Source organism: Medicago sativa, chromosome 8, assembly GCF_051527215.1.
Source record: "Medicago sativa cultivar Bolivia chromosome 8, Bolivia_mono, whole genome shotgun sequence".
NCBI lineage: Eukaryota > Viridiplantae > Streptophyta > Magnoliopsida > Fabales > Fabaceae > Medicago > Medicago sativa.
In genome coordinates, this window is record NC_140756.1 from 67,374,608 (window position 1) to 67,401,686 (window position 27,079).

The 27,079-nt window shown below is 33.3% G+C and overlaps 3 protein-coding genes and 1 pseudogene across 7 annotated transcripts; 1 reads left to right on the forward strand and 3 right to left on the reverse strand.

Moving 5' to 3' along the window:
* Positions 1–2,327: 2,327 nt before the first annotated feature.
* Positions 2,328–8,583, reverse strand: LOC146900759 (folate transporter 1, chloroplastic-like). Of its 2 annotated transcripts, none has more exons than XM_085733111.1 (11): positions 8,311–8,583; positions 8,138–8,214; positions 6,687–6,763; positions 6,259–6,352; positions 5,714–5,807; positions 4,719–4,792; positions 3,556–3,672; positions 3,143–3,214; positions 2,991–3,011; positions 2,823–2,890; positions 2,328–2,565 (listed from the first exon to the last, which is right to left on the reverse strand). In XM_085733111.1, exons 1-11 carry the CDS (start codon positions 8,426–8,428, stop codon positions 2,433–2,435), a joined length of 945 nt encoding a protein of 314 aa, XP_085589237.1. In that variant the 5' UTR covers positions 8,429–8,583; the 3' UTR covers positions 2,328–2,432. The 2 variants fall into 2 exon arrangements, with proteins under 2 accessions (XP_085589237.1, XP_085589236.1); XM_085733110.1 differs by having other exon boundaries at positions 3,556–3,675; positions 8,311–8,582.
* A 1,437-nt stretch (positions 8,584–10,020) lies between these two features.
* On the reverse strand, positions 10,021–11,044 carry LOC146900760 (isoleucine N-monooxygenase 2 pseudogene; annotated as a pseudogene).
* Positions 11,045–15,564: 4,520 nt separating this feature from the next.
* LOC146900761 (uncharacterized) lies at positions 15,565–19,351 on the forward strand. The gene is made up of 7 exons (XM_085731631.1): positions 15,565–15,666; positions 16,028–16,395; positions 16,908–17,135; positions 17,275–17,629; positions 17,712–17,839; positions 17,955–18,090; positions 18,939–19,351. Exons 2-7 carry the CDS (start codon positions 16,052–16,054, stop codon positions 19,176–19,178), a joined length of 1,431 nt encoding a protein of 476 aa, XP_085587757.1. The 5' UTR covers positions 15,565–15,666; positions 16,028–16,051; the 3' UTR covers positions 19,179–19,351.
* A 1,156-nt stretch (positions 19,352–20,507) lies between these two features.
* On the reverse strand, positions 20,508–23,130 carry LOC146900762 (Ribosomal protein L12 family protein). 4 transcript variants are annotated; one of them, XR_015021169.1, is made up of 3 exons: positions 22,422–23,130; positions 21,335–21,407; positions 20,508–20,888 (listed from the first exon to the last, which is right to left on the reverse strand). XR_015021169.1 is itself a non-coding variant. In XM_085731633.1 (2 exons), the coding sequence occupies exon 1, from the start codon at positions 23,014–23,016 to the stop codon at positions 22,426–22,428; it is 591 nt and encodes a 196-aa protein (XP_085587759.1). In that variant the 5' UTR covers positions 23,017–23,129; the 3' UTR covers positions 20,508–20,896; positions 22,422–22,425. The 4 variants fall into 4 exon arrangements, 3 of the variants coding, with proteins under 3 accessions (XP_085587759.1, XP_085587758.1, XP_085587760.1); XM_085731633.1 differs by lacking the exon at positions 21,335–21,407 and having other exon boundaries at positions 20,508–20,896; positions 22,422–23,129; XM_085731632.1 differs by lacking the exon at positions 21,335–21,407 and having other exon boundaries at positions 22,422–23,123.
* Positions 23,131–27,079: the final 3,949 nt, after the last annotated feature.

Here is a 27,079-nt window from a genome sequence, read left to right on the forward strand (position 1 = left end):
TAAAACTTCTTTTTTGGAAAAAGATGATAAATGACTTGTTCAAAGCTTAATTAAAGATCGCAATCATGATTTTTTTTTGGGTCATGTTAACTTGTGCCCTTAGGGCACAAGTTAAGGATTTAAAAAAAGAATTAAAACATGTGTGTTGTATTGAAAAAATAAGTTTTTAACTTTTCAAGACATTGAATGCACAACCTTCAAAAATAAGTTTCTATATTTGGCTTCTAAACTTGTGCTTTAAGGGCACAAGTTAACATTTTCCTTTTTTTTCAGCTCATTATTTTCCTTGTCATATATAGAAATCAACAATGCCCAAAAGTATTATATTAAAACTTTGCAGCATATTTGAGTGAGAACAGCCAAAATGTATGCCATATTATCCAAACAACATGGAGGATATGAAAACATTGGTTGTTGAAGAAAGACTTCATAAATTATTTAGATAAAGATCGCCATTTGATTTTAGAATCGGGAGATGCAAATGTTTTGTTAAAGTATTTTATGTCTATGCAAGAAGAAAATGCAAGATTTTTTATGCAATTGATTTGGATGATGAGGATCATGTGAAAAGTGTATTTTAGATGGATGTAAAAGGTAGACATGATTATCAAGATTATGGAGATGCAATTTCATTTGATAAAAGAGTAAAAAATGTCATTAGCTCCTTTCACCGGTGTAATAATCACGTCAAGGTTGTTTTTTTTGGTTACAACGTCAAGGTTGTTTGGTTGTACATTACTAGCCTATGAAACCTCAAATACTTTCGTATGATTGGCGGAAAGCTATGAGTAATGGGGTGGAAAATTTTCAAATGCAATAAAAACGGAATAAAATAACATAAATCTTGTCATCGTTCTACTAAAATTTTACAACATGCAGATATTTTTTTGTTGTTTTTATTTAACTTTGAAGATTATCCACTTACAAGATACGCTCATTTAAAAATATTACAATTTCTCTTCTCAAAAGAAAAAATATTACAATTAATTTTTGTCTGAAAATTTTATCTTTTTATTACTTTCATTTTGTTTTTAATGTTTTACATTAATAATAATTAAAAATAATTATATTATAACTTTTACTCTTTAAGTCATAATAAAATTGTATATGAATAAAATATTAATATGCGAGGTAAATTATGAGACTCAATATAAGTTCTTTAGGGTGTGTTTGGTTCGGAAGAGAAGTTGTGAAGAGAGAAATAGGTGAGAGAGAGAGTGAGAAGAGAGAAATATGTGAGAAATAGGTAAGAAATAGGGTAGATTTGATGGATTGTTTGGTAGAAAAGGAAGATAGAAGAAATAGAGAAGAAAGAAGTGTTGATACTTTTGAAAATACCAAAATGCCCAAACTTAAAAATCCTTTTTTTTTATAACACCAAATTATAAATCCTTCGATCAACATATAATTTATATATGTATGTTAATTCATTTAATTAATTTATTAAACTAACAAATTAACACAATTTTATAATTTGATTAGATTAATTAATTTTAGTTTTTTGACACGGTTTAAATAATTTAGTTATGGTATAAAGAATAATAATTTAGTTAACTAAATCAACTCATAAATCTATTTCCATTGCTTGTTTAAAAAAAAAAACTATTTCTATTGCTGGTCTACCTATCTATCTAATAAACTAACACCTGCTATCCATTTTGCTCCATAATTATTACTATAATTAATTTGATGATGATAATATTACTTAACTATAAGCACCCGTAAAAGTAAAAAAAAAAAAAAAAAACACTACCAATTTAACAACAACAACAAACACACAGCAATACCAATTCAAGACAAGGTGGCCAGCGTGCACAGCTTGCAAAGAAAGAAGGGTAAAAGTGGAAAAGCAAAAGAGTGGATGTTTCTTTTGCATTTCTTCGCGGTTTAGAGGAGAAGAAAAATAGCTATGGGGCCCACATATATTTGGTCTCTCTCCCCTTTTTCTCTGCTCTTCCAAACTGTAGAAATATGTTCTCTCTTCCCTCTCTCTCTCCTCTATCTCTCTCTCTCCTCTATCTCTCTTCAAACAAACAGACCGTTAGAGTTTACCATTGAAGTAAAAAATGATGTGGTGCAATGGAACCCACAAAATAACTATTGGTTGAGTTCATTGGAGGTGCTGCTCTAACTCTCAAAGGGAATGAAATATTTCTCCTATAAAGGTTAAAATGCGGTACGATATGTTGCCCATATAAGGTAACTTCAGGTCCTATAACACGTGAGAATAAGATCAGATAAAAAAGGTAAAGAAATTTCGTTGATAAAATTATAAGTATCCACATTATTGGATCACATAGTATGTAGCAACCAAAATCGTTAAAAAGTGATGGGAAAAATTATTGATTATTCAATGCTATAAATATCAAAACAGAGGAGACTAACACCAAAAAAGAGAGAGAAAGAATAATCATGAATTAAAAGGAAAATAATCAGTCATTCCCTCTAGCCAGTTTAAGTAATTTTAGAACATTTTCATAAACAATAAATGTTATTGAAGAAGCAGGAACATTTTTCAAGAGGTTTGGCGTGATTCCCTTGTAAAAACCTCGGACACCTTCAAATCTGCAAGAACAGAACATAATCAATTATACACAAAAGATTGGCTCAATTCGAAACTATAAAGAGTGTATCAAATATGGATTATGATATACACAAAAATAAAATTAATCTTTATAATTTATTGGTACTAGTGTTACACGAGAGTCAACCTATTGTGTTGTCAAGGTCTAAGAACTGCAGTTATCAATAACATTTATCATAATATCATTCTTAATGAAAAGAAACAAAATAAATCTGAATTTATTTTAAATAACATGTACCGCGCAGTTTCTTTCACAACATGCCAACTGTCCATATATCTATGTACCCCATCACCAGCAGGTCGTTGCTGCAGAGAGAAAGAAGTTTCACTTCAGCTCTGAGAAAGATAAACAATTAAAAGATAAGCATTATGTAGTATCCCTATCCTTCTAACCACACTCTGGTACCTGCAAGCGAGACCGTATAACCTGAAAAAAAGGGAAAAAGGCAGTATGCCATATGAGAAAGCAACTCCTTTTAGGATTGATGTATTATGTTCAAGGACACTAGAGTCCAAATATTTCTCCTTCAAAAGACAAGGGGGGGAAGAGAGTCCTACCTGAAATGGATAGGTTAGGAGTATTGCAGCAACTTTTGATGTTGCTCCAAAAACAGCATAATCAACAGAATTCTGGGGAAACGAATAAAATATCAAAACATTGCAACTGCAAATCTTGGAAAAGACCTTGAATAATTGCATTTGCATATAATATTCAAATGAAATAATAAGCATTAAATAGCCCTATGGCAGGATGCTAAGAGTGACCGGAGGGTGTATGTCTTAAAAAGCCATGAGCTTGTCACAAATGAAATATAAGATATGCAGTTTGCTCTACCGATCTGGAGCAATGATGTATGGGAACAAGAACTCGGCTATACAACTAACCAAAAAGGCCAATCACCATACAATCATTTAAGATATGTAAATAGCCCAGTTCCAGTACATGTGGGTTATCAGGTCCATTAACTTACCAAGAGTTGATCAGGGTTTTGACGTTGTTTGTCACTTCCCTTGCTCTTGCTCTTCAAATCAACAATAGTTTTACGAAGCTCTTCGTATGCCGTGAACTGAATAGCACCATGAGAGACCTGCTGAAGAGCACAAAATCAAGCAAGACCTCTATAAACAACAGGAAGACAATAACATACATGATTTTGTCAATACTTAATACAGTCAGTAGCCATCAAGATTTAAAAACATATATGATTTCTATAGTGTATGTTATTTGATATCAGAGGCTCTAATTCCATGTCACGGACCAACTCTCCTAAAATCTTCAATCGTTGGGTGGGTGGGGCTGGGGAGGTTCATGAATGGTTTTGCATCTCTAACAAGATATTTGATAATGATAGAGGTCGCGAGCTTGTTCACATGACTTTTAATTTTTTTGAAAATCTTGTTACCAAATATATCGAGAGATATTTTGTAGAGTGTGTAATCTATTTATAACATGCAATATGAGTGATTGTTGGATACGATATGACCAAGTCATACAATGACATGTGTTAGTGATCACGAGACAATCACATGAAAATAAATTATCCCTCATTTAACAGAAACTGAATGAAGGATCCGCTGTGATATTTCTGGTGTCTATGAATGAAGGATCCACTGTGATGTTTCTTATGTCTCATTTAAATGAAGATTGGAAAAGAAAGACCTTTATCTATGCACAATTCCGCATATTATATTTAATCTTTCAATAAATTTTAAGTGCCAAGGTCGACAGGAATAACAAAAGCAAGCAACATACCAGAAAGAAAAAAAAACCAGGAACAATCCCTCTGTAAAGTGCACAAAATCCTTCTTCACACATAATGGACCTAAATGCATGACTGTTTAATTTTAAAAAATGAAATTTTGTGAATGGTTAGCAAATTGTATAATGATGAGTGTGTGTACTATAATATAATAATAGTAACCAGTTCAGCACAACAGACAAATTATGCTAACAGGTGTTAGTGATCGTGTGAATCACAAGATAAACTAATTCCAATTGTAACTTGACAGTAATTCACTTTTTTTTCCTTGTAAGATCGTTTACTTTTTATTTAAGCTCAACTCCACATGTTAAAATGTTTAATAATTTTAGTGCCAATATTGAGAAGAAAGATAACAAAAGCCAGCAACATACCAGAAATAGACCAGGAACAATCCCTCTGTAAAGTGCACTAAATCCTTCTTCCCTCATTATGGTCCTAAATGCATCTGATATTTTATTTTACAGATAAAAAAATGTCATGGCTGGTTAGCAAATCGTATGATAGCGAATATAACCACAATAAGCAAAATATACTGTGAGAGTGTTGAAAAGAGAGTGTTGCTAGCACTACTCACTGTGAGGAATGCTAGGGACACTCTTTTCAACACTCATTTTCTTATTGGATAAAACCAGTGTATGACCCACCACTTTAAGTAGAACCTATTTCTAAAGTGTGAGACCCACCATGATTTAAGCCAATTAGTAAGTGAGTGTTGGAGAGAGTGTTGAAAAGAGAGTGTTGCTAGCACTACTCACTGTGACTATCATGGTTTAGCTTTTATGTGGTTGAAACATGAAAAGGGTGGGATGAATGAGCATGCTTAATACCGGGTAGTAATTAGTGACTGAATATAGATGCTTTAATACATAGTATTGATACAAATATAAAGAATAATGCTAGCAACACACTCTTTAACGCACATTTTTCAATACTTTTTCTTTTATTTGTCAAAGTTCATGGGGGTTCCACCAAATTTATGTGTGTCGACATGATTTTGTAGAACCCACAGGAATTTTAACCAATAAATGAGTGTGTTGGAAAGTATATGTGTTCAAGTGTTTTGCTAGCACTCCGCAAATGTAAATTCTCCCACAATCTATTTTGGATAAGGGTAAATGTCCCACAAGATACTCTGACTCCAATTGAACCAGTCAGTAGTGAAAATGAGCTATCTTTCAACATATAAATAGTAATTTGTAGCTCAGTTTGGGTAAGGTGATTGAGATTAGGAAAGTCTGCGTGTAAAAGATAACTATTAAGCTATTAAATTATAGCTAACCTCTAGAGCCAGAGTACAAAAGACATGAAAATTAACCCAAAAGTGAACAGTTCATAATATAAAGATAGTGTAAGATGGAGAGCACACCATATAGCCCAGAGTATGGCTGTGTCTGATGAATAGGAGTCTGAAGCTGTAATCTTGTCTTCACTAGCCAAACAGGATTTGTGAACAAGGAAACCTGACAATAGGTGAAGGAAATTAAAATGATTGTAGGTTCATGTCTTGACCCCATTCAGGAATAGTATGTTCGGTTGGTTTTGGATTCCTACACATCCAACTATGAAAGCTAAGCAATATCTTAAATAGATGCGCATAGATAAGAAAGTAGTAATCTTAAGCATGTTAGTTCCATCCTCGCATACTATTTAAGCAACAATTATCATTGGGAAATACGTCTAATACAGTTTGCGAAAAGCACTTCAATGTATTATTTCTTGTCACCCGTGAGCGCAACATAAACAAAAATAAGAAATGCAAAATCTAGAGATGCTGAAACTTTACTAAAAGCTGAAACAACAAATAACAACAAAATGCTAGCATGACTGGACAACATATTATCTATCCAAATATCTTATTATGAATTATAAGTGTAGATGTACATTCATAATATTGTATTTTTGAACACTCACCAAAGCTCCTGCTTCCGCAGCTGAGGCAAGATGAAGACCTGGGCTCAACTTCTCCTCTCTGCTCCTAGCATATCTTTGCTTAGCTTTGTCATAGCTAAAGTTGTAAAAAAAAAAAAATGGGATGATGACTTTGACCTTCTAGGAAATTAACCAATGAAGTGAAAAAAGAGGAGGAGGGACAATCCTTTGATATAATAAAAAAAAATTGTGATTTTCCCCCAAAAAATGGTGTCAAATTAAACTACCAGGTTCTATAAAAGGTCCCATTGTACAAACAGAGAAGATGGCATACTACATGCACAAACATCGGATGCAAAAATAGAGTCTGGTATCCTAATATAATATCATTCTCTCAAACCGAGCGAAAAAATGAGAGATTAGAATTTTACTCAATACAATTATCTTTGAGGATTAAAATTGGTACTTACAAAAAGAAATATAAACCCCATGATAAAGTTGACCCAAGAACCCCAGGAAGAAAGCCTGCATATAGCCCTCTTAATCCCTGCAAGACAAATCACGGTACATAAGTAGAACATTCTTCTATGACATACACAAAGTACCTAGAGCAGAAGTTTCTCTCCGATAGAACTGGTTGGTATTTAAATTAAACACACAGAAAAGGCTTCTTAATTATTGGTATAACTTCAGCAATCCTTACAATAGAGGAATAAATTACACTGGACTGTAAATTACAAAGGAAATGATGAAAATCATAAGAATCCCCTGGGAACTCAAGAGCCTAGTCTCTCCCTACCAACCAAGCTTCAAATATTTGAATGCCCCTCTTTTCCTCTGCAACTTTATTTATTATTCTAACTTCCTATAGCAGTTATTAATAACTAAACAAGCAGCCTATAATAAATTAAATAAACAAATTACTACTATTATATAACTTATCCCCCAAGCCAAATTGTATCTCTAGGCTTCTTTCTAACATAGGTCCTTAAGATGTGAGTCATATTACTAACAGTCTCCTATCGTAATTTGCAAGAGATATCAAGTTACTAACACCAAACCCGTCAATTATAAAGTGTAAACAGAGGACATCAAAGCTTATGATCCTAGCAACAGACATAGCAACTACTGACACACAAGGTGACCCTCACAAAAATAAGAACAAGCATGAGGTTAAAAATGAAATCTAAAGACTTGACTTAACATTCATTAACCAACAAGGACAAATGAGCGTCACAATAAAGGGCACGACTAACAGCCTAGACACAACACCGGTGATTTGTGAAACACACTGTGTTGGGCACATATCATATTGGATACTTCTAGCCTGCATATTGTTGTAGATTAATTCAGAATTAGTGTTAATAGTGTTAGTTCAGTTAATTAGTGGTTGTTAGAGGTAGTTATACATGGTAGGTATGTAGTTAGTTAGTTAGTTAATTTGTGTCTGACTCGGTGCTATCCAATATGAGGCTTAGGACTAGTATAAATACATGTGTGTGATATGTTTTCAATATCACCACAATCAATTCAATAATACAAAGCTTATTTTCAATAAGTCTCTCCCATTCTTGTGAGTGATTATCTAAGTGTGCGTATGCGTCGTGTTAATTTAGTTCCAACACATATTTCAATTATGCTTAAATTTCAGTACTAGTATAAGCGGTATACCCCGTTATTTGATAAAAAGATAGTACTTTATAATGACTAATGCTGACTTATGAAACAACAAAGTATTCATTATAACTTAGATTTTGTGTTTATTATGTTACATGTCAATGTGGTGTTGTATACATGTCCTACACATCTTTCCTAGCTTGATACAATTTGTCTCCGAAAATTGTAATATATTGTGATTAGTCAAAAACTATGAACCGAAACAAGTGATTTGATGATTGTAAAAGTGCAGAAAAGCACAAACCTCTATACGAGTAATGGTGAAAATGGCGTGAGCAGTGTTCTTGTAACTGGGAAGATGAGAGGCTCGACCATCGTTAACTGCGAAATCAAGCAATGCTTCAAAAAAAAATTGAATAGAAGGTATGGAAAATCTGGAAGAAAAAAATTGATTGATATGAGAAAGAGTGAGAGAACCTTGAAACCTGGTTCGGACAACGTCGAGGGGATGCATGACAGCGACGGTGGCGAATCCGGCGGCGGCGCCGGCAGTGGCGTTCTCCCATTGCCACTGCTTGGAAGGTTCCGTTGACATATGTGAAGATTTGAATTGGTAGGAAACGACGTCGTTCAATTCAATGAAGAACGCGAAGGTGAAGAAGGTAAAGCTTGTATTTTTTGGGATCACTTCTCTCTCTCAACTTCTCTTGTCACGTGCTGCCTCCTTCACAACAAAAACGTGGTACAAACAGAAATACTACTATTTTTTGTTTTTTTAAGCAAAAAGATAAATTATCATACATCTAACATTTAATACTATTTTAAATTGATTTTTGTAACCATTTATATTTTTTATATGATAAATTAATGTGGTGTTAATTTTTGTTTTCTAAAAATTATCTACGACGAATATTCTCTAAAGTTGGATAGCCCCGTATTTTTTAGAAATATAAAACTTCGAATTTAATTATATCAAGGTTGTACGAAACTCTATAACTTCATGTGTGTTTTATGAATATAAAACATTGAACTCTATAGTCTTCCGTGTTTTTTAGGAATATAAATTTTTGAACTTAAATGATGCTAATACTATATAAAACTTTATAGCTCTCCGTGTTTTTGATGAATATAAAACTTTGGACATAATAGTATTTGTGTAGGGCAAGGGTTAGAAATTCATCTAATTTTTTTTTATAAAAAAAAACAATTATTGTGATTTGTCACTTGCATTGAAGACGTGGAAGTGACATGGCATGTCTATGTTAGCTTATTCGTTATAGTAATAATTAATTATATACATAATAAATGTAATTGATTAATTTATGTAGTACCAAGTAATAATTAAGTATATACATAATAAATGTAACAAGTAATGTGAGTATGAGGAAGTATCAAAATGCTGCTGGTGGCATCTGATGAGAGAAGGTTTAATGATCGTTTAGTAATGTTATAGTAACGAGAGGTTAGAGACTTAAAAAAACAGGGGACCTATTTGTTGTATGAATGGTTTTCCAACTCTTGTACCTCTCCTTAATGGCAGAGTAAAAAAAATTAATTGCTATCAATGAAGGTAATAAATCAAGTCGGGTACATTTAGATGTCACGTGGCGGTACAATGAAAGCCAAGCCACTTGTGGTATCGACAGAGACAAGGTTTATTCATGTGTATGTGAAATCAATAAAATTGTTAAAATAAAATTAGAAATTAAGAAATCAATAAAATTGTTAAAAACATTAATTTTAAATTTTAAATTTTTTATAAGCAATTAAGAAATCAATAAAATTGTTAAAAAAAAAATCAATTCAGCCCTCAAGTTTGATGAGGTGTAGAAGGTTAATCAAGGTTAATTTAGGAAATTCGTTAGCATATTGATTTCTTAATATATGATGATATTGATTATCGCCGGTGCCGTATATTAAGTTTGACACCATGCTGTCAATTGATCATGTATTCATGTTCCATATACATATGTTTGTGTGTGAACGAGCGAGTGAGCGTGACACCTTAAACCCAAAAACATAAATATTTAAATTGAAGGTACTTTTTTCCTTTCAAAAATACTCTTTGAAAGACACTTTGTAGCGGAGAAAAAAAAACTATAGAATAAAATATTATTAATAAAGTAATCACCACATACAAAATTCGCTATCTTCGCCGTTGGTTAAAGATCAACAATCCTCTTATAATCATCTAATAAATAATATATTTCTTCTTATTCTCATCACTCTTGTGGAATGATCTATGCCTAGGTAACTAAAAGGAAATGGAAAGGAGATATGCATACATGCCAAAATAATAGATTTAATTTCTTGCTTAGTCAATAAGTCATTGTTGTCTGCGTCTCTGAGGGATACGAGAATATCAAGCAAATCTTCCTTATATGTCTTTTCCCATTCCTCCATTCTTGAATTCTATCCTCAATGATGGGGTCATGGTATTTCTTTGCAGTCTTATAAGCATTTTCCACAATTCCTTCAACACCAACTAGGTTGTAGCCCCTAAAACATGAAGCAAAATCGGTAACAGAGAAAGCATATAAATGTTGTAACATTGTGAAAAGTGTATCCACGTATTCAACCTCCTCTAAGTTGGGCCCACATCCCCACTACCCTCTCTTCAGAGTACCTCAAATTTAAAATTAATCTCCTTATAACATTTGCAGCATAATGTTGTGTAGCAACTCTAACATTTACGAGTCCTCTTCCTCCACCTTTGAGGCATTGGTTGTAAACAAATCTCACAAGAGCTTCTTCTACTCTCTTGCCTTAAAGCCATTTATGCCTTACTGGTGAAATTAATTCATTGATGATGATTTTCTCCATCTTCATCCACTGTTCTCCATAGGGAGTGAGTGCTGCGCTTAGATATCCACCAGTAACATATTTGCTGGACCAAGTGACGGATCTTGAAGCAAAAGCAAGATATTGTTTTTCAAGAATTCACATGCAATTTTAGGACTGCTAACTGAAATTACATGAATATTTCGTAATCGAATGCATGTAATTTCAGTGTTTGGTTCCTTCATCACCTTTTGTATCCATCTTAAAGTAACATTTCTGGTAGACTACCTACGATTGGCCAAGGTTTAGGCCCTGGAGAGAGTGTAAGTTTTTGTGATTTGCTGGTGTTATGTTTGATGAGGAATTTGATGACGAAGGGTGTAACAGGTAATGTGAGTATGAGGGAGTACCAAAATGCCGTTGGTGGCATGTTTGATGAGGAATTTGATGACGAAGGGTGTAACAGGTAATGTGAGTATGAGGGAGTACCAAAATGCCGTTGGTGGCATCTGACGAGAGAAGGTTTAATGATCGTTTAGTAATGTTATAGTAACGAGAGGTTAGAGACTTAAAAAAATGGGGGACCTGTTTGTTGTATGAATGGTTTTCCAACTCTTGTACCTCTCCCTAATTATATTTTTTTCATTCTATCTATAGAATAAATTTCATTTTGCCGTTGTGTTTTTGAAACCTGTTGTGTTTAGTGGCTTGACTATTCTGACTCTCTGATGTTTCCAGATCTGTTGAGATTTGCAGGTTTCAAGTAGTATTGTCTGCAGAGACACTCGGGTACTTCATGCTCGAAAGAGCTTTTTATGCTTGCTGTATTATTCAGAGAGCTGTTGGCACTTGGATTTGTTACCGTGTTGGCGGTCGATCCATTCGCCGAACTTTAAACCCTTATTTTTCTTCGCAATGTTCATTTTTCGCATTTTTTGTAACCTGGTTTCGCGCCCGTACGTGGGTTCGCTGGGTTGCGCCCGTGATTAATGAATTTTGTTAAGATAGATTAGGGTGAATCCACTAGGTCTGATTTATATTGTTGTATCTCCGTTTGAGTTGTACCTGGGTCAGGTTTGATGTCCCCCCAGTCATTGTATCTCTTTCTTATTATTTATTTTAATCTTCCTTTTGATTTAAAAAAAAAAAAATCTCATTTTGCCTTTAAAAAAGTAAATAAAATAAGAATGGCAGAGTAAAAAAATTTAATTGCTAGCAGTGAAGGTAATAAATCAAGTCGGGTACTGTTAGGTACCACATGGCGGTACCATGAAAGCCAAGCCACTTGTGGCATTGACAGAGACAAGGTTTATTCATGTGTGCGTGAGCGAGCGTGCGTGACACCCTAAACTCAAAAACATAAATATTTAAATTTAAAGTACTTTTTTCAAAGAACGAAAAATGATGATTTTAAAACTTAACAACCAATGGAGTAACAGACCCTCTCCAATTCGTTGGTATCAAGTCAAACATGTTCACTCTAGGTTTCCCTTTCAGTTTCAAAGAATCCAAATTTGGAAACCATATCCCGAGTTGTTGCGGCATGTTGGAGTAACACATAGAAATCATCAAATGCTTCAGTATTTATCATTTTCATTTTCACAACAATTTTGTGTGTGTTGGTGCTACAATGCCATTTTCTTTTCAGGTTGGTGAAGAATGAAGTCAAAGGCTTCGGTTCAAATACTCATTGTTTTCCTTTTTCAATTTTTATTGCTAGGAAAAATGGATCATATTTTGTTTTCAGATGTATAAATAAAGTAATAACAATGATAATAAGTAACAATAATGAAAATAAGATAAAAAAAAAGATATAATAATAATAATATTTTATTGAAAAATAGTAATATTTATAATTTTTTATAAGTATTGAAAGATTATTGTAAGTTATCTTCAAACCACTTCTAAAAAAATGGGAAGTAAAATTTTTAATTTTTTATAAGCAACTAAGAAATCATTAAAATTGTTAAAAAGAAATCAATTAAGCCCTCAAGTTTGATGCGGTGTAGAAGGTTAATTTAGGAATTTCGTTGGCATATTGATTTCTTAATATATGATGATATTGATTATCGTCGGTGTCGTATATTAAGTTTGACACAACGATGTGAATTGATCATGTATTCATGTCCTATATACATATGTTTGTGTGTGAACGAGCGAGCAAGCGTGACACCCTAAACCCAAAAACATAAATATTCAAATTGAAAGAACTTTTTTTCTTTCAAAAATACTCTTTGAAAGACACTTTGTAGCTGAGAAAAAAAAATTATAGAATAAAAAATTATTATTAAAGTAATCACCACATTGTGTTCAAGGTATCACATTTTCTCTTACACATCAAAATTAAATAACACGAAAAGATGTACAATAGCCAACTTAGGATTAAAATTTGTTTGAATAATAACAAATGGATACTTTTATCCAAATAAAAAGGCACAAACTTGCTAATTTAGACTTTAATGTTTTGAGATTGGTCTATGTTGATCACCTTATATATATATATATATATATATATGGGGGCTGTTAACTTGCACCCACCTAAAAACACTAAGGTGCAAGTTAACAAGCTGCACCTACTTGTACTTTACTAAAACACCCTTTTGTCTCTATTAAACTTTATTTTAATTAAAAGGACATTTTTGTAAATAGCATAAATAATATTTGTTTAAAATAGAAAAACATGGGTGTTTTGGTAAATAACTAGTAGGTGCAGCTTGTTAACTTGCACCTTAGTGTTTTTAGGTGGGTGCAAGTTAACAGCCCCCATATATATATATAACTTACACCCACCTAAATACACTAAGGTGCAAGTTAGCAAGCTACACCCACTTATAATTTACTAAAACACCATTTTGTTTATATTTTAATTAATTTTAAATAGAAGAGCAATTTTGTAACTAGTTTAAAAAAGATCCTTAAAAAAAGAAACAAAAAAGACAATGACATGCTTAATGTATTTGAGCTGATTTGTGTAATAAAGTACAATATTATCAATATTATATATGAAGGGGATATAGAATTTGGATTGGATTTTTTATAATTTCAATTATACCCTTAAACACATTTTTCTATATTAATGTTATATTTTGGTGGTATTAAAAAAATATGAATTTATATTATATTTGTTAAATTATTGTTGTTATTGAAAAAGATAAACATGATTTTTTTGGGTTTTTTACAATTTGAAAGTCACAAATATTTATACTTATAATTTTAATCAAAATCAAAATTTCATATAAATATTGTTCATAATTTACGCACATTATCACAATAAAAAAAGTGGAAAGACGGACACGACCATCTTTTCGCTAGTGCCCGTAAAATACAAACATGAGTTTTTATAAATTTTTGTTTGCAATTATTTTGGTTTTAATTAAAATTATAGTGTAAATAATATATATTTTACACTTTTATATTATAACAAACTGATTTTTTTTAATATTGTAGCAAACTATACTTATATTTTTCAATTTCAATAATACAACAATAAAATAAATATAATATAAATTTTTTATTCTTATAGTTAAATTTGTTTAAGAATTTAATTAATTAATAAAAATCAGCGTAAAACTACGTATTCTCTCTGTATATCTCTTTGTATATCGTAAGTGTAGAAGATATTTTTTTCGTATATAGTATAGATAGATAGAGGTGTTCGCGGTGCGGTTTGGATCGGTTTTGAGGCAAAATGTCAACCGATCCAAAATAAAAATCACATGTGGTTCGGTTCGGTTTGGATGAGTATTCTAAAAAAATCCGAACCGAACCGATCCAAATATATGCGGTTTAATTTGGATCGGTTTTTGGATGTCCAAAATGCAAAATATATTTTTTTATTTACTCTTTTTTGAAGAATATAATTTTTTTATTAATATTAATATTACACAAACACGGTAAAATAATAGGTTTGATGCAAAATATATTAAAAAAATAAAATTATAGTATGAAAATTATCGATTATTTTTGAAACATATGAAGTAATAATAATATAGATTAAATTAGTGCAATGTATAAGATTAAAATTTAACAAACAACATAATAATGCAATCTATAATACTAATAAAAGAATAAATAAGTATTAATATTTATTTTTGCGGTTCGGTTCGGTTTGGTTCGGTTTTGAAAAAGTGATCCGAAATCCGATCCGATCTTAGCGGTTTTTACAAAACAACATCCAAACGCATCCAAATATATTCGGTTTTTTGCGGTTTTCGGTTTTTTTGGATCGGTTTGCGGTTTTATTTTGGATCGGTTTGGATTTGAACACCCCTATAGATAGAAGATAGGAGTAGGCATGGCAACAAAACCCATACCCGTGGTTACCCACCCGAACCAAACCCAATTTGACGGGTTTTCCCCGTTTTGACTGGGTTTGAGTATGAGTTTGGGTTTTCTCCGATTTCAAAACATGGGTATGGGACGGGTAACGGGTATATAGGTACCCACCGCAAACCCATACCCAAACGCGTCCCGAATGCAGAAAAATACTTTATGTTGATATGCCATGTTATTTTGTTTGATAATTGCCGTGTTATAAAAACGACCATTGATATTTAAAGTAGCAACTAAATGAATCGGTCTAACAAATGTTAAAGTGAACATATTGTTGAATAATGCATTACAATATTACTCTAGGGATTGCAAAAAAACTTCCATTTTTTATTAAAAAAAATTATTCAATGCGGGGATGGGGATGAGGCGGGGATACCCGAACCCGTCAGAGACGGGGATGAGGTTCAATTTTTTATCCCCGTTAGGTATGAGTAGGATAACAGGTAAGTATATGAGAATCGGGTATGGGGATGGGGAATGTAAAACCCGTCCCCACCCCGCCCCATTGCCATGCCTAGATTGGAGTACATGTTTGTCGCAATCGAAAATATTTCCTTTTTAATTTATTTTTCATATTTAATTTTAATATAATTTCCTTTTCAGTTTATTTCTTCTTCTATAACAGTTGACTACAATTAAAAGGAAAAGGAGGGACTATTTCTGATATCTCTCCACTCACCGGGATCTTCGTCGTCTTCCCGTTCTGCTATTTTCTTTCAGGTTTTCATTTTCTCTATTTTTCTCAATCTCTCTGCATGTGCAAATTAGGGTTTCAATTTTTTTTTTTGCTCTTGAATGTTTGAATCCAGATCTACCTATATTGCATGCGATTATATTGTTTAGCATCTGAATAATCTGATGAATAAATCCATATTAGATTGGTTTGATTACGTTATGTTAATTTAATTCACTGCATGTAGCTATTAAGGTTAAATCAGTGTCTTGAAAATTTTTCAGTTCATCTGAGGAACTTTACATCGGAAATTGATGTTTTTCAGTTCAATAAAATAAGATTTCCATGAAAAATCTGAAATAACTGGGTCTTAAATGTATGAATTTTGAATTTTGATGTGTGATGCAGGTTGAATTGACATAGTTTGATAAGATGGGTGGTGGGTTTAGGGTTCTTCACTTAGTAAGACCGTTTCTCTCGTTCCTTCCCGAAGTTCAGACTGCTGACAGGAAAGTGCCATTTAGAGAGAAGGTCATATATACTGTGATCTCTCTTTTCATTTTCTTGGTCTGTAGTCAGCTTCCTCTATATGGGATACACTCGACAACAGGTGCAGATCCGTTCTATTGGATGCGTGTTATCCTTGCTTCAAACCGTGGAACTGTCATGGAGCTTGGAATCACTCCTATTGTCACTTCTGGGCTGGTCATGCAGCTTTTGGCTGGATCAAAGATTATTGAAGTGGACAACAATGTGCGAGAGGATCGGGCCCTTTTGTAAGTGTCGTTCTTTGTACAACTTTTACTCTTTAAATGAACATCTTATATTTCCTCACCAAACGTCAGTAGTTTTAGCTGGTTTTACATGTGTTATCACAGTATATCCTACTCTAGGATTTATCACACGTGTGTATGGTTTATTGCTGTTATATCTAGATGAGTCAGGTGTAGTTTACCTGTTACAGTGATCACATGATTGCTGAGCATGCTCAATTGAATCTATTCAACAGAATCAGTTATGTGTTTACATTAGGTTCTAGTTAGAGCTTTAGTCTATAAATAGACTTTTAAAATCAGAAAATGTGATAAAATCATACTTAGTCTCTCACACTTCTGCTAGCAGTGGTTGTCCATTTGACATGCATTCCTTCATTTAAAGGGGTATAAAATATAATTTATCTGGTACATGTCGTGTTGTATCTGCTTTTGTCTCTATGAGGTTTTCACTATTTAGGGTGGCTGGTTTTGTTATGAACTGTATATTGATTTAAATACCTTTTCTATGGCAGAAACGGAGCACAGAAGCTACTTGGTATTTTGATAGCTGTCGGAGAGGCAGTTGCCTATGTTCTTTCAGGGATGTATGGTAGTGTGGGCCAACTTGGAGTGGGAAATGCTATCCTCATCATTGTCCAGCTCTTTTTTGCAGGTATTATTGTGATATGTTTAGATGAGCTTCTTCAAAAAGGATATGGTCTTGGTTCGGGAATTTCCCTATTCATAGCGACTAATATCTGGTAGGTTTTTAGTCTCTGCTAATAAAAATATATCCAGCTTTAGTCTTTGAAATTTTTGCTGTCTTTTAGCAACTATTAACCACCAGGGCATATTACCTTTTATCTAAAACTTAGAAGAATTTCTCTTGTTATTTTACAGTGAAAACATTATATGGAAGGCATTTAGTCCCACCACCATTAACAGTGGACGTGGAGCTGAGTTTGAAGGTGCTGTTATTGCTCTGTTCCATTTGTTGATAACTAGAACAGACAAGGTTCGTGCTCTTCGTGAGGCATTTTACCGGCAGAATCTTCCCAATGTGACAAATCTCCTTGCTACTGTCTTGATCTTCCTAATTGTGATATACTTCCAAGGTTTCCGTGTGGTTTTGCCTGTAAGGTCAAAGAATGCTCGTGGACAGCAGGGTTCATATCCAATCAAACTGTTCTATACCTCCAACATGCCCATTATTCTTCAGTCTGCTCTTGTTTCCAATCTCTACTTTATCTCCCAGGTAATAATAGTTTTATGATAGGTTGGGCTTAGCATTTTTGGTTTTTATGTTGTAACAATCTAATCTTACTGTAATTGTTCAGCTTCTCCACCGTAAGTACAGTGGAAACTTCATCGTAAATCTGTTGGGGAAATGGAAGGAATCTGAATATGGAGGTGGTCACTCAATTCCCGTTGGTGGTATTGCATACTATATCACTGCGCCTTCCAGGTAAGAGACATGTTCCAAATTATACTTATGATAATTCACATGCCTTTTATTGTATACTAATTTAGTATAAAGCTTCCACCATTTATATAATTCTTTTGCTGCAAATATTTTGCAGTTTAGCTGATATGGCAGCCAATCCTTTCCATGCTTTGTTCTATCTTGTGTTTATGCTATCTGCATGTGCCTTGTTCTCTAAAACTTGGATTGAGGTCTCTGGTTCATCTGCTAGGGATGTTGCAAAGCAATTGAAGGTATACTAAGTACTAACTAGCAATTATTTTTTCAACTTGCCTTTATTTTTTCCCAAACCTATAATGTATTTGCAATATAATGTCTAATGAGCCTGTTATCTCCAATATTTGTGCTTTTAATTATTAGAGAAGATTAACCTGGTGATAAGCAGGGTCATTTATGATGCTTTTAGCCATTGGAATTTCCCTGTTAACGTGATATAATACTTACATGAAGCAAAATATTAGCTAGACTTGGGTTTTAAGCATTCCTTAGAAACCAATAATACTTTGGGTTAAGAAACTTTCAGACTAGTATAAGTTTATAATTTAACTTTAAAGGCCAGTATACTTGTAGCCGGGCCAGTGCTGGGCCATTGACTGGCCCGCTGGAGGTGCATGTCTAGTTACAGTCTGTCATTGTTGCTGGAGTTAAACATGTTCCTGCAAGTTATCTCATATATGCTTTGTCAGGAGTATTCCAGAATAAGAAGCATATGAGTTGGTTAGTTTAGAACAGGCACTAGTTAACGACTTTAGCTTTTACTGATTCGAGTTCTGTTCCAAATTTTTCTTGGGATCCTTAAAGTAAGAAACCAATATGTCTGTTTATTTATCCATAGTGTATGCAACAATGTCTTCTTCCTCTATGCCACTTATCTGTGTTGTTTTATGAAGTTTTTGATGTTGGTTCAGAGTTAGGTCTCAATAGTTTGTGTAACTTCGATTTTGAAACCGAGTTTGTTGCTGGGAACTCTGTTTTATTAATATGGAAATTTCATCTTTGTATTAAAAAGTTCATCTGAGTGTGTAATATCTGCTATATTAGGTCTTCAAATTTGAACTGATACATGTTTTTGAATTTGCAGGAACAACAAATGGTGATGCCTGGACACCGTGAATCAAACTTGCAGAAAGAGCTAAACCGATACATCCCCACTGCTGCAGCATTCGGAGGCATTTGTATTGGTGCTCTGACAGTGTTGGCAGATTTTATGGGAGCAATAGGTTCAGGGACAGGGATTTTGCTTGCAGTAACGATCATCTATCAGTACTTTGAAACATTTGAGAAGGAAAAAGCCAGTGAGCTTGGCTTCTTTGGTTTCTAAGTTCCGCCAAGCAATTACTTTTGTTTTGGCACTTACCCTTGTACTGTACTTCAGATCCTTGAAGACAAAGAGTAGTTTTTTCTTTTGCATATTTTATCAACTGAGGAAATAGACATATCATAGTATTTTTTTTGTTTGGATTTTCTCAAATCATACGTGTGATTTTCCTTGAACACATGAAGTCTGATCCCATAGGTTAAAAGTGAGACAGGTTAGTTATGGAAGCAGCCGTGTGTGGTATAATTATCCATGAGTGCTGCCATGGTGGTAGTTTTCACATGACCTTTGAAAGAGCTTTGTTATCTTTTATAATGCCAGAGCAAAAAAACGGGGGTCTGATGCAGATGAAACTCGACTCACCCAGCAATGCTTAAATCCATAAATTGCCTTTTGACTTGCTACTAAAAAAGTTAGTATTTGTTTGTTTTAGCCTGTTTTATTTTTAAAAACAATGTATAAAATAATTTTGAAAAAGTTTAGTTTGATTGAAAGAAATTTTTTTTATCTGATCATACTCACGGTAGCTTTTAGGCTATTTGATCTACCATAGATTGGTCTACTTGTGCAACTTTATTTTTGTTTAAGAAAGTTTTTTACTTCTATAAATAAAATTTTGAAATATCTACCAAGCGGAATCCTTGATGCAACATCAACTTTGAAATATGACTCTCCCATGGATTGAAGATTTTTTATTCTATAAACAATTTTTGATATATTCCACATACAACCACAAAGTTCCTTTGACATAAACAATTCACGTGATAGAGCAGACAGGGTTCATATTACCCTGTCTGCTCTATCACGTGAATTGTTTATGGGATATACTTTAATTCATGGGAGTTGACGGGATGTGGTGATTGTCGATGACAAGGTTCAATTCATGGGAGTTGACGGGATGGAAACTGCAAAGATGGGGATATTAACGTTTTCGAGGAGAAAATATTAAAGTGTATTTTAATGAAATGGTTTAACGAGATGGAAGATGAAGGGGATTGGCAACACAGGACAATGTGTCTGATATTACAAGACGTGCGTATACTTTATATTATCACAATTGCTGCTGTGGCTATTAGTTTTTTTTTTTTCTTTCTTCCAGGTACAATGTAGCTAGTAGCTTTAATGCATATACTTTAATTTTTTTTTTTTTTGAAAGAATGCATATACTTTAATGTAAATAGACATTATGATCTCATACAACGCCAGTGCTTCATTAGCTTGATCAACAATCATGAAAAGGATGGGATTAAACGGAAATGAGGTGCAACATGAACAGTGAAAAAGTCTGGTAATATCAGTTTTACAAATTGATCACAACCAAAAGAAGTTAAAGAAGGGGACTGTAATCAGGTTGTAGGTTGCAACTCCTATTCCAGTTGCTCATTCATTACACATGATTGTGAGGTTATTGTAGTTCAGTCGACATCCAATGGGTCTAAAACTCCACCATCATAAATCAATTCTACAACATTGGTTAAAAAGCTATCAATAAATTTTAGGGCAAAAAGGGCCTGATACACGGGAAAAATAAAAATGAAAAAGGGGGAGACGTAGGAGTATAACGAGCTGAACAAAGTTTTCAAATACAACAAAATATAACAGCTCTGCACTATGAAAAGACCTTCAGTGACAATGGAAACTTGGGTGAGAGGCACTGGCTGCTACAAAAACGAAACCTCTTCGCCATGTTTTGTTTTTCATCCCGGCTTTTTCCTAGGCAACTCCAAATATTAAAATGCCAATTAGAAATTGAAATTGCCAAAAATATTTAGCATATGCACATAAACACAAAGAACATGAGATGATTATAAACATATATGATAGCTTTATTCCCTATTATCAAGATTCAAGACATGCATATAAACATAGAGAACATGCAAGGTTTAAAAATAGAGAAGATGAGATGCTTATGTTCCCACATGGCAGACAAATGTTTGTTTGTTTGTAATTGTAAGTTGTAATGCACATAGCAAATTTGAAATTTTACTTTATGCTGTCACAGTTTTCGGTACATAACTATTGCTCGGCAACAATGACTACCAATCATCCAACACTTAACTCCTCTTGTTTAAAGTAAACGTCACACTATTATGCAGGAACAGGTTAACATTGTAAAAATACAAATACAAAAAAGATAGACATAGTTAGGATTAGCTCACCCCACTGAACCTAAGAGCTTCAATATTTTTTGGTTGTTGTTAGAACAATGCTGCATTCTTTTCATTTCTTCCCCTACAGGTAGTCATTGTATAACTATGTCAAAGAGCCACAGACCTTAGTCAAGGAAAAAAGAGCACAGCTCTTTGTGTTACTTTCAAATTATTTATTTCTATACAGATGCAAGAGTATCCTAAACTTCAGACAATGTGTGTATCTAGCTATAGAACTCGAGTAAGATCCACCTTCCCACCCTATGTCTATTCAATTAAACACAACCACTCCACCTGAGGCTAACGAGTGTAGATGACAAATACCTACGAGGATATCTCACCTTACATAAGCAACAAGTTCACTCCCTAATGTTGATTTCATTTTCAGCATCTTACATCAAATAGTTTCTGAGATAAGCCTCAAGCAATGGTTTTAGTACATAAAATTCATCTTTGATTTTACAAGCTACCTAGATACTTGTTAATTCCTTATTATATATCTCGAAACCCCCTTTCCTATAAATTATATCATATGTTGAAGCACAGTAACAAGAATTCAGTGACACTAGCTGTTCTATATCAGCTCAGCAAAGAGTTCGGAATATCTTATTCACAGTTTACCACAGCTTATCACATGCTACAAATACTTACATTAGTGTTTGGATACCCATGTAAAAAGAACTTATAACATGCCCAAAACTCTCCAAAATAGCTTATAATACGCCTTTAATTAAATTGTTTAGCAAAGACACATCTTGAACAAAATTCGCAATACCACAAACAACAATTTGATGGGCAATTATGTAACATGAACACTTTAGAAGTTCAGATTGAACGCGTCTCTAGTATTCAACACGTACCAATGTCTAGCACAAACACACATCATTACATTCAAACACAATCATTTTCTTAAATCATTTCTGTGCCTCCATGACAATATGCCAATGTCATGTCCGATGTCATTGTCATTGTCATTGTTTCATAGGTGCGTAGTATAGAAACATAGCAAACATGAAAACATAGATTATATATCACACACACACACATATAAATACAAAATTAATCTCTGATTATCCACATAAACACAAATTAATACCTCATTATTCCATAGAAGCTTTAGCACCAACTTCCTTCAACTTAGCAATAATCCCCTCGGCCTCTTCCTTCGTCACACCTTTCTTCAAAAGCGTAGGCGATTTCTCCACCAAATCCTTAGCTTCCTTCAACCCCAAACTAGTAAAACTCCTAACTTCTTTAATAACCTTAATCTTTGACGCCGCATCAAAACCATCAAGCTTCACATCAAACGCAGTTTTCTCCTCAACTTTCTTCACCTCACCCCCTTTTTCACCACCACCACCCCCTTTCCCTCCACCTACACCTCTCGGCATTCCCCTTATTCCCATTCCAGGAACCATCAGCATCATAATCGGAAGCTCGTTGATTCCCTTTTTCTCTCGCATCACTTCAACGAGATCCATTGCTTCGAGAAGCGTTAATTCCGCGAGTTCGTCGACGATTGCTGATACTTTTTCGGGATTCGGTGAATCGGTGGTGTAATTGCGGCGTATGGAGGTGGATTTGCATTGGGAGAGGGTGCAGGTTTTTGGAATTTGGTGAGAAAGGAAATTAGGGTTTTGAATTAGGGTTTTGCAGAGATGTGAGAATTGTAGGAAACGTGAAAACTTCATTGTTGTGTTGACGGTGGTGGAAAAATGTTACTAGTGTGTTGTTCTGTTTTTCATGGTTTTGGGTGATGTCAAATTCGTGATTGATTTTCGTGCATAAATCCTACTATACACGGAAAATTGCTATTGACACGGTTGGTTTGGTTGAGAAACACAAGTAAATTACTCAAATGCCCCTCGACAGTTAGCTGCCGAGGAAAACTTCGGTAGTTAACTGCCGATGCGTTCCTGCTACAAATCTGGCATAAACTCTCTCATCCATTATTACTCTTATTTTACCAAAAATTTCTCAAATCTCTCTCAAAATCTCTCTACAAAACCCAACCAAATTTATTCAACAAAATCACAAGTAAGTAATCATAATGCTATTAACTTACATTTTAGTTGTTATAAATGTAATTTTTTTTGTTTTTAAGTAGATTTAATTTATTTTAGTTTTTTTTAGTAGATTAGTATGTTATAATTCATTTTTAGAGTAGATGTTAGTTGATTAATTTAGTTAAAATGTTTGCATGATGTTTATATTATAGTTTAGAATTTTAGGGTTAGTTTTTATTTTGGTGTTTTATATTTATTTTTTTATTTTAGTTTTTAAGTAGATTTACATGTAAGAGTATACGATTTATTTTAAGATTAGATATAAGTTGAATAATTTTGTTATATTTTACATTATTTTTATGTTTTTTTTTAGGGTAAAACATTTTAGGGTTATTTTTTATGATTTTTAGGGTTTATGTAAAATTTACACTTCAAGTGTTTGATGAAATGTTTGAATGAGTTTTTCATTGATTGTTTTCAATTTCTTATTGTGTAGATTTGAAACAATGGCTGGGTGGATCGACGTTCATGCACAATTCAACGGCGGAGAACCTCAAAGGTTGAAGGTTCGGTGCCTTGGTGTAAAGTTAAGAGGTCTCAAGGATGAACTGGATGAATTCAACCAAGAAGTCAACCCCGGAGACACAAGGAGGGTGCAAGACGTTCGGTATAAACGTCCAACACTCGACGAGGGGAGAGTATCATTCACTTGGGTGGAATTAAAGAACGACGAAAACGTGACGAGCATGTTTTGGGAGCACAACATGTTCAAGTGGATCGATATGCGGGTAACGTTGCTGAGATCAACTGAAGATATCATCAAGAGTCTGATTCCGCCAGAAGATCGTGATTAGGTAGGGAATGCACCTTCCAACTACAACAACTGTCTTCCTTTAAATGAGGTAATTCAAACTTGCCAAACGGCCGGACTCCAACATTCGACCGACATTCCCATTGTTCCTTTCAAAAGATTAAATTGTTGTTAGGTTGGTTTAGATAAAAGTATTGAAGTGTCAAGGAATGGACCTCATTCTTTTGACACTTCAATACCATTATTTAAACCAAGTCTAACAATAATTTAATCTTTTGAATGGAACTTTGGTTTGGCAGTTCAAATGCTGGAGTCCTGCTGTTTGGCAAGTTTGAATTTACCCCATTTAAAGGTAAGACAATTGTTGTAGTTGGAAGGTGCATTCCCGAATGTAATGTACTGCACCTTTTTATTCGAATTTATTCAATACGCAATTTTTATTCGAATTCACGTTGTCGCAATTTTTATTCAAATTCACGCTGTCGCAATTTTAATTATTCGAATTCACGTTAGATTTAATTAGTTTTTATTCGAATACGCAATTATTCAAAATTCAAAACAGGACTTTAATTGAAATTATTCAAAACGCGATTTTTATTCAAAAGCACCATAATGTTAAGGAAAATGTAGCAAAATGTGCGCGACATATTAAAAAAACTTAAAAAAGATCCAAATCAATTAGGCATTACAAGCCATTACATTCATTCATTTTCATCGTCACACAAGTCAATCGGGTTGCCCGCTACAGTCCCTGCGGCACCTGCTTTTGGTTGAGGACCAAAGTAGCATGTCCTCCCGCTCCTCCTCAACCTTGACTGATTGTACACCGGTACCTTTGAATCCTTCTTTTTGATGGAACCATCACATGTGATTGTGTGGCATGTCATAGGCGATTTTTCTTTCTTCTTCTCATCACCCTGAACGTTACCCTGGTTCTGATTCTGAGACATGTCTACATAAAAAAAATTGACGATCAAAACCTAAACTAAACAACAATGAGATAAAATCATAAAATCAAAAAATCAAAACCTAAACCAAAACCTAAACTATCATCAAAACCTACACCTAAATCTAAACAATTCTAACAATTCTACAACAATTCATCAAAACCTAAACCTAACAATTCAATAAAACTTCTATAACAATTATAACAATTCATAACAACCTAAACCTAAACCTAAACCTAAACAATTCTAACAATTCTAACCTAACCTAAACTATCCTAAAATCATAAAACATAAACCTAACCATTCTAACAATTTTAACAATTCTACAACAAATCGTCAAAACAATAAAACCTAAACATAAATCTAACATATCATAAAATCATAAAATCAATAAAACCTATATAATCAAAATTTAACAAAAACAAACAAACAATTCAACAACAAACAACAATGCAATAAGATTCAAAACACATACTTGTTTTTGTGATTGAAATTGGCTTGGAATGGCTTGAAATGACTGAAAATCGCACCTTGGAGAATCAAAAACGTAACAATGGAGTTTTGGAAACTCCTATGTCAGTTCTGTTCTTATAACAAAACCTCGGCAGTTAACTGCCGAAGTTTTCCTCGGCAGTTAACTGCAGCCGGTTCCAGAAAACTTCGGCAGTTAACTGCCGAGAGGCATTTGAGTAATTTACTCGTGTTTCTCAGCCAAACCAAATGTGTCAACAACAATTTTCCTATACACGAACGAAGACGACGGTAAGGTGTTTTTACCTTCTTAGCCTTTCCGGCATGCTTAAACTTTAAATATTTTATACTTTTTTTTATTTTGAGAAATACATGTGTAAGTCGATAATTATAACAATTATAAACTACGCTTATAAAAATATTTACTGCTTCCTTTAATATATATATATAATTTTTTTTATGAGAATGACTATCTTATATGAGAATGATGAGAATGATCATCAACCATTCGATCAAAAATAATTGGTTGAGATTAAAAAGTCACATATATATCTCACCTTAGCATATCAATTCTCATAAACTCATTTCCCTTTTTATCTTCTTCTCCCCACAATCATAGCTAAACAAAATTAAATTAATATTCCAATCTAATTAAATGAATTTGATTGCAAAAAAAGTTAATTTGGGAGGTCTGGTCGTGATAATCATTGTTGTGCTAGAGGTTGATGACGTGATTGAAATCATCCTACATAGTAAATATGGACATGGTGCATTTCATTGTTAGAATCACTTTTAAACAATGATTCAAAGATTAAACTGAATTTAAAAATATAAGGATTTGCATATAGTGTATTCAAAAGCATATAAGGATTTGTATGAATAGGATTGGGATATGAATCAGTTAAACATATTTTAAAAATTGGAAATATTCACGAGGGTGAGATCTAGGACATGAAGAAATGTTATAATAAATGAATCAAAGGAGATAAGAGAGTAAGCAGAATTTGATTTGTTTTAAGGCAGAGAAAAAAGAAGAATTAATCTTCACCGGAAATTTAACGATAACCATCCGAAAGAGAGGTGGTTGTCGGAAGAGAGATGGTAGCAGAAATCATGATTGTGGTGAGAAGAAGATGAAAAAGGAAATGATGAGTATATGAGAATTGATATAATAAGGTGAGGTATATATATGTGACTTTTTAATCTCAACCAATTAATTTTGATCTAATGGTTAATGATCATTCTCATCATTCTCATATAAGATAATCATTCTCATAGTAAACATTCTCATATATATATATATATATATATATATATATATTTTATCATTTATGTGTTTATATATTTTTACATAAGTTTTTATGGTATGAATTTGATCCATACGATAAAAAGAATCTAAAGGTAAATTCATATCGTTGACTTGTAAAAAAAAAGGCTTAAATATGCAAATGGTCCTTGTAAGTTCGCGCATTTTTGGTTTTGGTCCCTGTAAGTTTTTTTGTTCTAAAACAAACCCTGT

Excerpts from the sequence above, each read along its gene's own strand:
- LOC146900759 (XM_085733110.1), bottom strand. The coding sequence starts at position 8,428 with ATGTCAACGGAACCTTCCAAGCAGTGGCAATGGGAGAACGCCACTGCC. Across the intron at positions 5,808-6,258 it reads CTGCGGAAGCAGGAGCTTTG|GTTTCCTTGTTCACAAATCC; the intron begins GTGAGTGTTCAA and ends ACCTATTGTCAG. Across the intron at positions 4,793-5,713 it reads GCCATACTCTGGGCTATATG|ATGCATTTAGGACCATAATG; the intron begins GTGTGCTCTCCA and ends ATAAAATATCAG.
- LOC146900761 (XM_085731631.1), top strand. The coding sequence starts at position 16,052 with ATGGGTGGTGGGTTTAGGGTTCTTCACTTAGTAAGACCGTTTCTCTCG. Across the intron at positions 17,840-17,954 it reads TATATCACTGCGCCTTCCAG|TTTAGCTGATATGGCAGCCA; the intron begins GTAAGAGACATG and ends AATATTTTGCAG. Across the intron at positions 18,091-18,938 it reads ATGTTGCAAAGCAATTGAAG|GAACAACAAATGGTGATGCC; the intron begins GTATACTAAGTA and ends TTGAATTTGCAG.
- LOC146900762 (XM_085731633.1), bottom strand. The coding sequence starts at position 23,016 with ATGAAGTTTTCACGTTTCCTACAATTCTCACATCTCTGCAAAACCCTA.